This window comes from Etheostoma spectabile, chromosome 6 (genome assembly GCF_008692095.1).
Source record: "Etheostoma spectabile isolate EspeVRDwgs_2016 chromosome 6, UIUC_Espe_1.0, whole genome shotgun sequence".
NCBI classification, from domain to species: domain Eukaryota; kingdom Metazoa; phylum Chordata; class Actinopteri; order Perciformes; family Percidae; genus Etheostoma; species Etheostoma spectabile.
The window spans coordinates 7888634-7899289 of record NC_045738.1 but is presented as its reverse complement, the minus strand read 5'-3'; the positions used below and the strand labels follow the sequence as shown (position 1 = coordinate 7899289).

General features: G+C 40.5%; 3 protein-coding genes across 4 annotated transcripts in view; 1 reads left to right on the top strand and 2 right to left on the bottom strand.

The window, feature by feature from the left end:
* Positions 1-291, bottom strand: part of gra (granulito) — a 17908-nt gene extending 17617 nt beyond the window's left edge. The window contains exon 1 of the mRNA XM_032518141.1: positions 281-291. The gene's annotated coding sequence lies outside the window, so the exon portion shown is untranslated. The remainder of the gene's footprint in view (positions 1-280) is intronic.
* Positions 292-1220: 929 nt separating this feature from the next.
* setd2 (SET domain containing 2, histone lysine methyltransferase) overlaps positions 1221-10656 on the top strand; it is a 21167-nt gene continuing 11731 nt past the window's right edge. The window contains exons 1-5 of one of the 2 annotated variants that reach the window (XM_032517786.1): positions 1221-1626; positions 3071-3192; positions 6248-6269; positions 6360-10372; positions 10493-10624. In XM_032517786.1, the coding sequence (XP_032373677.1) occupies positions 3164-3192; positions 6248-6269; positions 6360-10372; positions 10493-10624 (4196 nt within the window). In that variant the 5' untranslated portion in view covers positions 1221-1626; positions 3071-3163. The remainder of the gene's footprint in view (positions 1627-3070; positions 3193-6247; positions 6270-6359; positions 10373-10492; positions 10625-10656) is intronic. The other variant, XM_032517785.1, reaches the window with a different exon arrangement.
* nradd (neurotrophin receptor associated death domain) overlaps positions 4968-10656 on the bottom strand; it is a 27418-nt gene continuing 21729 nt past the window's right edge. Inside the window, exons 7-8 of the transcript XR_004332328.1 lie at positions 6579-6583; positions 4968-4978 (exon numbers count right to left, since the gene is read on the bottom strand). The gene's annotated coding sequence lies outside the window, so the exon portion shown is untranslated. The remainder of the gene's footprint in view (positions 4979-6578; positions 6584-10656) is intronic.

Sequence of the window (10656 nt, the reverse complement as noted above, 5' to 3'; positions counted from 1 at the left end):
GCTAACGAGAGACTTCTGTAATGTCAATACAGTAAAAATGGACGTAATTAACGAAGTTTGTTCACTGCTGAACAGTGTTAACCCCAACCGGCCCGTCAGACACCGCCTACCAAGAGCCTGGGTCTGACCGAGGTTTCTGCCTAAAAGGAAGTTTTTCCTCGCCACTGTCGCACTGTTGCTTGCTCTGGAGGAAACTACTAGAACTGTTGGGTCCTTCTAAATTCTGGAGTGTGGTCTATCTGTAAAGTGTCTTGAGATAACTCTTGTTATGAATTGATACTATAAATAAAATTGAATTGAATTGAATTGAATTGCTGGCTACAAGTTAGCATCAAACACAACAAAGGCTGTCAGTTGAATGACGTTTTAAGCTAACGTTATCAATCAATCATAGATAGCTAAAACGTTTTTGAAATCTCTGCTATCTTTCCTTCAAACTAGCAATCAAACACAACAAATGCTGTCACTGGAATGGCGTTTTGAGCTAACGTTAGCAATCAAACAATTATAACTAGATAGCTTTTAAATGATTCCCATCTTCTGTTATTTTTTGAAACGAGAAAAGTTTATTTCATTAATTTAACAATGTCATGTCTGTCAAATCTGAGCATGCGCAATTAACTTCTGCATTGACAAGAGCCGGTCTGACTCAACTCCCATCTGGTATGACCGTACGGTCTATGGGTATGACGCGTTATGCATTAAAGCGTTTACATCTGAGCATGCGCGACTCAAATCTGTACTCACATTGGCCAGTGACAACACCTGTAACAGCGTTCTTCGTTCACGATACATCGTCTTTGTCTATGGGTCACGTGTTCAAGTCTAATGCCCCACATTTACTTTATTTCTTACTCTTACAAACTTTTTAATTCTGTAATAATATTTAACTCTTTCACAACATGCAATAGCATATTGTACCATGTAGCTAGCTCTGGTCCGTATAATCTCAATTAGATAGTTGCATCTTGCATGAAATGTCTTGTGGCGTAATGTTAGTCGGTTGCTGAGAGTTTTGTAACCATGAAAATAAAATTCATTATATATGGTTTTAACTGTAGGCTATTCAGTAACCGCAAACAGACAGAGACGAACTAAGTAAAGTTTTGACAAATTTTTGACCCTAAAGTCCTCCCCTATGTTATCCTATTCTCAAAGCTTTCAGTTTTTTTTATGTTATTTTGTTGATGGCTCGGACCCGCAGTGCGCTCCGCGCCTGCTATGTTCTCACATCATGTGATGTACAACAGCCAAGCGAGGATCAGTGTGTGGAATAAAAGGTATTCCTAAAATGTGTTTATAATTCTTCAGGTAGATCGGTTTGTCAGTCGTATTGTAATTTAACATAACATGCTGACCAAATTAAGGCACTTTCGTTGCCATTTATGTTCATGATCTCACCTCTTAACTCTTGGCTAACTATGTGAGCTCATGCTAGCTCGATAGTACCAACGTTCACCCAGGCTGAAGCTGGGGCGCAGCAGCGGAGCCTCTAGCCGACGGTCATTTCCGACAGCTCCGTATGGATTTGACGTCGGCATACATTGTTGCTTGATGTTTTACAAAAGGTTGATTACCGGTGATTTCGAAGATGGGGGACCCTTGTGACCTTAAGCACTTCGTCAAGTGAGTACCTTGTGAAACGCATATTTTTACTAACCGTTATATTTATTGTGGTTTAGCCATCGTACTACACACAAGTAGCTAAGACAAAACATCACTAGCTAGCATGCTAGGAAAGCCGGGTGCAGGGACTCGAGTGTCGTTAAACGGAAACTTATAATCAAACCATTCCCGCTTATTCAATCAATTAGAAAAGTTACGAGCTCCCCACTTGTCGATAAATTAATTACTTTGACATTAAAAAGTCGGCAAAGATCGATATGTGAAACATAAGTTGCCAACAGTAATGCTAGCCTAGTGGCTGCTAGTACAGTGCGAGAGTTTGCTAACCTAGCTTGCGTTAGCCTATTATGCTAGTAGAGTTTATTGGCTAGTCTTCGTTTATAGCGAATTCGTTTTTAACAAATGTTTGTTTCCCTCTGCTGCACAACCTAAAACCCGCCAGCCGTCACACTGACTGTATTTCCAAGCATATGAACGTTTGCCAGTCAACATTTACAACATGAATAAGGCATAGCTCAACATGAGCTAACGCTATCTTTAAAGATGGTACACGAATGCTCTGTTAGTTAGCTAGCTTATCCAAGTTAGCTTAGCTTGTTCAGATATTTAGTATAAACCAGCGTCACAGCTAAGTTCATGTCATCTTACCTGCCTGCTTATTACTAGTACATATGATGTAGTATGACTAGTTAGCACATCTTGATACAATGTCACTTAATGATATGTTATACACATTCTCTACTCGTTTTCATAGTGGGTAGAAATATTTTTTAAAGGCCATGTTTTGGCTGCATCAAATTCTCGCGCACAGGCCATGCTTTAGTTAGTTTCCTTATTTGCTTTAATTAGTTTCCTTATTTGCTTCAAACCAGTCCCGTTTGTTTTCACATGTTTCTTCACATTTAAATCATCATTGTACACACAGGCTCTGTTTTCTGTAGGTCACGTAATTGTGCTTTACATACGTAACAATGAGATGATATCTTCTCTGCTCGCCCTGCATCCATGTTTTTCACCTACCTTCGACTAGTAATAGTACTATTTATAAACCATAGGTGAAAGTTTTAGTATTTTGTGGCTGTGATGCAACATACGCTACAGCAGTAGAAAGTAGCCCACCAAGCTGAGAAAAGGAAAACCCTTGTCCCATAGCAGACATTCATATTAAAACGTGCAACTGGTCTCACAATTACGATGGATAAGAGAAATCTCAGGCAGGGACGCTTGCAGAAGTCGTTAATACTCAACGGTTGAAAGCATGTGACACCACATGGTGTACATATAAACAGTGTGTTTTGTACAAGTCACATCCACTATTATACACTATTAAAGTTAATCTTCTCTATTGGATTACACCAAAATTATGAAAGTTCCTGACTGAGCTGTAAACTGTTGTGGACAAGCTAGACTAAGTTCATTGCAACCCTATGTTTCTTTTTGTCAGGTGTGCCGACACATTGGAGGGCTCATTTCTCTGATTTGGATTATTCTTGGCCAGCAGCCTCTTCAGGCCTACTAATCCTAGACGAGTTTCTCAATGGACACTCTGCTCACGTCTGAGATCAGGTATTAGACAGCACAAAATGCAACTCACAGTGTATGTCTTGTTCAGAGTAGTTTTATATGCAATTGGACAACAATTTTAGTATAGTTTTCCAAGTTGTATTTTTTTTGGATGCAGTCTGCACAGATATTTCTGGCACATATTTATTGTTATAACAATTTGATATCAAGGTCATCCTAAGCCCAAGGCCTTGCCATTATTTATATATTTATTAAAACTACAAGACTATCCGCTGCAACATTTTGTGGGCTCTTTTTTTAAGTTATAGCCTATGTCTGATAACATGCTGTCTTCACATACTTGGACCAGTTAATAATTGTGTTTGGTACAGTGGAGCCACATATACAGTAGTGGTGGAAGAAACACCTACATAAAAAGTTAAGATGTGTAATTTTTTTCTTTTGCATTAACAAGATTACATCATTAGCAGGGTGCAAAATTAACTTTTGTTTTTGTCCACCAGCCAAATGGCCAGTGAATATTAAAATTTTACCAGCCACTTTATAGATTTTCTTTTTTAACGGTTAGGTGGTGCTAATTTTGTAAATGGACTGTATTTATGTAGCGCTTTTCTAGTCTTAACGACTACTCTAAGCGCTGTACTACATAGTACAGGAACCATTCACACACTGTGGCCAAGACTGACCTACAAGGTTCTTATGAGATAAACATTAATTTACACATTTACACTTAGATGGCACAGCATTGGGGGCAACTTGGGGTCAGTGATATTGGACTGCAGGGCCAGGGGCCGAACCCCCGTTCTTTTGATTGGAGACATTTTTTTTAGAGAAATAATGTTCGGTGTATACATAATCTAATATCCAATAAATATTAACGATGGATTATCACAATGCATTGCTGCTATTGGATATATTATGTTCAGTCATGCTCAAGGTTTGTTTGTATACTTGACAAATGAAGAAGTTGTGCATTACAGTTGGATTAGTATTCCTCTTTGTGGTGTAAAATATTTCAACATCAAGTTAAAAAGGTGAAAATTTTGGTCTAGTAGGCCCAATCAATTAATCATTTGACTGTAAGCTGCTTGTTATAGCCCTTTCTATATAACAGAGCGTCATTGCAGAAGTGTCTCATTTTGAAGGTCACAGAAAATAAAAGAAAAAATGACCCAATTGTTTCCCAGCACTCATATTGAGCCCACCCCATGGAAAACACACTTTAGGACAAAGTAGGCACAAAACCCCAATCATTCACTTTTCTTACATGTTAAGTACCTACTTACATCCTTGTGTTTTATGGTCTTTTTTTTGTGTGTGTGTGTGTGTGTGTGTGTGTGTGTGTGTGTGTGCGTGTGCGTGTGTGTGTGCGCGTGTGTGTGTGCGCGCCCGGGCGTCCGTCCGTCCTAACAATTGGAATATATATTTAGAACAGGCCAAAAGTTTGGAACCACCGACTCATTCAAAACCATTTCAGGTGACTACCTCATGGAGCTCATTGAGAGAACACCGAGGGTTTGCAGCACTATCAAAAAAGCAAAGGTGGCTACTTTGAAGAAACTAGAATATAAGACATGTTTTCAGTTATTTCACACTTTTTTGTTAAGTACATACTTCCATGTGTTCATTCATAGTTTGATGCCTTCAGTGATAATCTACAGTGTAAATATTCATGAAAATAAAGGAAACGCATTGAAAGAGGTGGTTCCAAACTTTGTGTGTGTGTGGATAAATACACACAGTATGTGTGTACATGTCCTGTCCATCCTCTTTGAACTTGCATGCACTTTTCATGTATGCATGGGTTTCCTATGGGTTCATCAGTTTTCTCCTATACCAATGTCAGTCTCCTGCTATTAAGTCACCAGCTTTAGAACTAGAGTTGGTTCTTAGGCATTAGGGAACCTAGCCAGCTCCATAATGGATCAAATATAGAGGGGATATTTCTAATTAGGGTTAGTTTTTACACGTTTATCTGATATCCGGTTTGGACTCTGATAAATTACTTTATTTTAAATTGAGCTATTTTATCGTCCTGTCCTCAGAACAAGGCAGTAAAGCACTTGGCCTCAATATTTGGTAAATTAAGTATTCAAGAACATCAACACCATGCAGTATTTATGTACTTTTGAGAAGAAACACCACAATAATGGTATACAGATACAGTGACTTGGATATCGGATCCTAAACAATACTTTTTTCAGTACCAAGTTTATAAAACAAAAATAAATTGCAACATTACACATTATCGCACAAATCTTTTTTATTTTTCAGCTCCTACTTTGTGAGCCCAGTCTCTGTGCGTAACAGAGTTTTTCCTGCCTGCCTCTGCGATGTGTAACGGTGGACGTATAATCACAAACATTATTAGATCTCGGTTGAAGCATAATGCATGCTTATTGGCTCACTGATGGGGATGAGGTTTACTCCTTATGTATTGAAGTTGGGTTTTGAATGACAAGGCATTTTTGATACTTTGTACTTCAGTGGCAATTCTGTTGGTGCCTAAAAAGTATTGAATTTGGTAACAGGACCTAATTATCATAAAGAATACAGATTTTTATTTTTCAACCATCACCATTTTTTTTTTAAATTTTACTTTTATTCAAGTTACTATGGCCACATACTCCACACTTTAAGCTATTCCAATGCTTTACTCTCCATGTAAAGTTTGGAATAATTCACTATATGTGCAATCAATAGGCCAGTAAACATGACAGCCTGAGGAGTACTTCCTGTCATTTACCTGCCGTTCAAATACAATACTCCCAGTCATTGTCTGACTGAGCATGTATAGCCTCAACACTATGATATGACTTCCCTGATTTGACATTGATCCTAGGAGTTTTGTCACATGCCAACCGATTCCCCTATTTCCTTTCACTCTCCATAATTTGTTTATGACCAAAGTGAATTGGATGAAATTCAAAAATGGATGAGTACATGAGTATTTTCTCTTTGAGAAAATCTCAAGTATGCTTATTCGTAGTATGATAGGCTTGCATTTCAAGATTTGGGAAAACTGCATAAACTGTGTAAATTGATTTCTGTCTTTCCTCTCTTTTTATGTTCCCTTGACGCACTTTTGTAACCACAGAGAGGAAGGGAGTAGTGGCTCGGTAAGTCTTAACTAAACAAAGTAAATGACCTCTGTCTAATTTCACAATATTCAAAAAAACTACAATTACAAGTGGTCTCTTTTATTGTAGGTGAAGGTGGAGGGCCTATCTAAGGCAGCTCTAATCAAAAGCCTGTCTCCCAGAGTCATGCTATCCAACCATCTTTTGCCTAAAGGGACCAAGATGAAGGTCAACCTAGAGGATCAGGGTCGTCAGAAAGTGTCCTTTAGCTTTGCACAGACCAAGAAGCCCCTGCAGAGCGTGTTCTTCATCCCTGCCAGTCCTGACAAGTCTGTTGCTGAGCCTAACGCTGCCTTGTCACAGTCAACCTCAGACATAGAAGGGCAGAAAACAGACAGCAAAATTGAGCAAAACCAGACACCCATGGTGCAAACACCAGTGGCAGAGACACCTTCTCAAACACCAGTCTCCTCAGCCACTAAACTGAAAACCGTCTTAGCAAAGATGCATTTCAAGAAGCAAATTCTAAGTGTCTCTGTGACTGAAGAGAGACCAACACCTGTTGTGCCAGAGGAGCCGCACTCTCCGGAGTTGCAGATTCCACAGAAAACAACAAGTGTAGCTGAATTTCCAACACCCCAGCCTCAGAATGTTGTCAATGTATGCCCCTCTGATAATTCCCACATTGAAGCCCCTGAGACAAAGGTAACCCTTAGCCTCAAGAAGCCAACTGCTTCCTCAGGAAAAGATGGAGAGAGTTCCAGCAGTGCTGAGCAGGATAATAAGGTAGACAAAAGGAAAACCAGGTCCCAGTCTGAAAGTGCTCCCCACGGCTCAGAATCTGATGGAGATAATGGCCAGATGTCTTCTAGTCACAAATCAATTGACTCCAGAAGTAAGACAAACTCTGACAGCAGAAACAAAGAGGTAAAAAAGTCTTCCTCTGGTTCACATGTGGAGGAAAAGGAAAAAAGTTCCTCTAAGCGGTCAGAGAATAAGGAAAGATCTTCTAGTTACTCCAAACCAGACCGTGATTCTAGACACACATCCTTACGCTCATCTCGATCGGACAAAGATCGCAGAAGGTCCAGATCTAGATCACGGTCTAGATCAAGAGGGTCTCGAACAAGTTCCTCTCACTCCAGATCAGAGAGATCCCGAGGTGACAGAGGATCACGCTCCGAAAGGTCTTACTATCATGATTCTGATCGGAGATCACACCGGAGTTCTCCACGCAGAGAGAGAAGACGTTCTCGCTCTCGCACTGACAGAACTCGGGACAGTTCTGACTCTGAGGATGACCATAGGAAGACCAGGACAAGGACAATTGACTCCAGTAGATTATCCGCCCATTTAAGTTCACATAAAGAGTCAAAATCATCTTCCTACTCAAAGTCTGAGAAATCTTCTAAATCTGCAGATTCGCCTCACTCTTCAGAGATGGATAAAAGAACACAATCGTCAAAGTCTGAAAGAACTTCAAAGCGACTATTAGACTCTGATTCCCTGCGCAAATGTTCTCCTGATCTGGACTCGAGTTACCGTAAATCTAGCAGCCATTACAAGTCAGAGACCACCAGCAAATCCTCTTCTTCCAGTATGCATACCCTCCCTCAAAGATATGAAAAACGTCAAAAAAGCAGCTCTAGTGACTCCGAGGCAGATCATAAGGGAAAATCACAGGCCTCTGACAAAAGCTCTGGCTCCGAGGAGAATTGTAAAAACTCTCTAAAGAAATCCAGTAGACCAGACTCAAAGCAGATGACCCCTTCTAGATCTTCTGTGAAAACCAGCGGATATGATAGACAATCAAATGACCTATTTCACAGCCCTGCAAAAGCACCATCATGTGCAAACACCATAGAATCGTATTCTCAGAGTGAAAATGAAAAATCAGATTCCCAACAAGGTGGAAATGAACATAAAAGTATGGACTTTAAAGACAGCGTATCATGCACTAATAAGAGTTTGCAAGAAGTGTCATCTAAGAGGTCAAAGGAAACCAAATCAGATCTTGAATTTGAGACCTCAACTATAACCTCAAGTGAAAGCCTAAAGCATGTATATGCTGCCCTGGAAAACTTGACCAATGCAAAGAACAGCCTTTCTTCTAATTATCAACCACTCGTGAAATCAAATACAGATGGTTTAAATTCATGCAGTAGTAATGATAGTATAATGTGCGGCCAGGACAAGACAGATGTTGACTGTTTACCAGGGAAAAAGTCCTTACTTGACACAGCAGAGATACCTATCACCCATGATGTTGAGCAAAACACTAAACCAGAGATTGTTCAGGTTTTGACAGTCGAAACGTTGTCTGGCACAAAATCTGATTCATCCTGTCTTGAATTCGAAGATCAGCTGACAAGTGAGCAGCAAAATATGGATACTGTTAAAAAGAACAGCAGTACTACTAAAAAGTCTCGATGGGATATTGTTGGGCAAGACACCTCAGAGAGTGATAATTCACAGAGGACACTTTCTGCAGAGAGTAAGCCTACTGTTAAAAAAGTGATCTCTGTCAAAAAAATTGAGTTTTCTAAAGACAGTTGCCAACAAGACTCTGACATTAAAGATACTTTACAGCAAGAAACTGAAACACATTCCAAACTGGTGAAGCAGACTGATATCCCTACAAAGGAAGTTGTCTCAGACAGCACATCCATGACCTATGAATACAAAGACCAAAGTGAGCCTTCACAAGCAGGCACCAGCATTGACCACTGTGACTTAAAACTAAGTGTTTCACAAAAAACCAACACAGATGAGCCTCTGCGTGGACATGATGCTTCAGAGGTTGACAAAGCTGCAAATATGCAGAGTTGGAATGGCGATCATGAAGAAAAATCCAAGGGCAGCATTAACAAGAGCAAGTTGAGTAAGAGAACATTACATCAGGATGCATTAGGAGGACAGAGTGAAGTTAGTGATAGTGACAATTCGGAGTATGACTCTGATTGTGGCGAGGCTATAAAACGATTGCACTCCGTGGTGGTGGTGCCAAAGAATTCTTCCCTAACAATGGATACACAGAACACAGGAGCTTCCTCATGCAGGCTAATGAATAGTTCAGAACTACAGAATGTGAATATCATTGTCCCACAACAAAGGCACGGGAGTCCTTCCACATTCTTGGAGACCACTGGTCCTTGTGCTGGTATTAATGATTTATCCCATAGCAGCGTGTTGTGTCAATCCCAGAGTAATATGATTGATAGCACCAGTCACTTGGAGGGTTCCAGCTCCATCCGTGCACAGCCTTACATGGCTGGTCATCTCGGTACCCATGGAAGTGCCATAGATCCTGCCAACAGCCTTGATAATTCCCGACAGTGTGCGCAAGGGCACAAACAGCATAATGTAAGTAGCAGAAGTGAAATCATGTACTCCCATTACCAACATGATGATTTCTCCAATACTGACAATATCAATGACAAAAATGGATTCAGCCTGGGTTGGGATTTTTTGCAATTGGAACAACCCAGTAGTACATACCAGCAGCCTGATAGCAGTCACGGGCCACATCTACCAAACACTAAACTGACTGAAACCTCTCCTAAGGAACTGGAGCACAGGCAGAGTAATGCCACCTGGAACCACCAATCCCCAAACAAACAGACTAGCAGACCGCCTTACCTTCATGTGCATGAACATTATCAGGATTTTGCAGGGGAAATCCATCCTGACTCCCTAACTAATGACCATGATGACTACAGTGGGGATAAACTATCTGATCTCAGTAAAACAGCAGCAGTTGAATGCAGTGGACCTAACGCTCCTGGGTCATCAAGCTTTGTACAAGGGCATGAAATAAGCAGCAACAGCAGGGGCTCTGCTGTGCCTGACCTCCCTAGAGAAGACAATTCCAGACCCCATAGAGGCCGGGGCCCTCCCAAGAAAAGGCGGCCAGAGATTGAGTCAGATTCAGACAATGAGGCAGAAGCTGGGCCTGCAGGCAAGAGGGAGCGTCAAGGAGATGCTGACGTGTCTAAGGAAACTCATGTCCAAGCCGTGGTGCAACGTCCATTACTCAATCTGCGAGAATTTCAAGATGCTAATAAATGGAAAGAGTTTGCCAGGTCTAAGAAGATGCCCCCTTACTTTGACTTAATTGAGGAGAACCTATACCTGACTGAGAGGTTAGTTAGGATTTAGCCTCATTAGGAGAGAAAAACATAATTTGTTTGTACAAAAAATAACCTCATAATACAACATTTAAGTGGTTTCAGACTGAAATGTTTTCAAATGTTTTTTTGCAGAAAAAAGAGCAAATCTCATCGAGATATCAAAAGAATGCAATGTGAGTGCCCAGTGCTGCCCAGAGAAGAGCGTGCAAGAGGAGTATTAGCATGCGGGGAAGACTGTTTAAACCGGCTGCTGATGATTGAGTGGTAAGTTGAAGAACAACAAAGTTTTTATATAT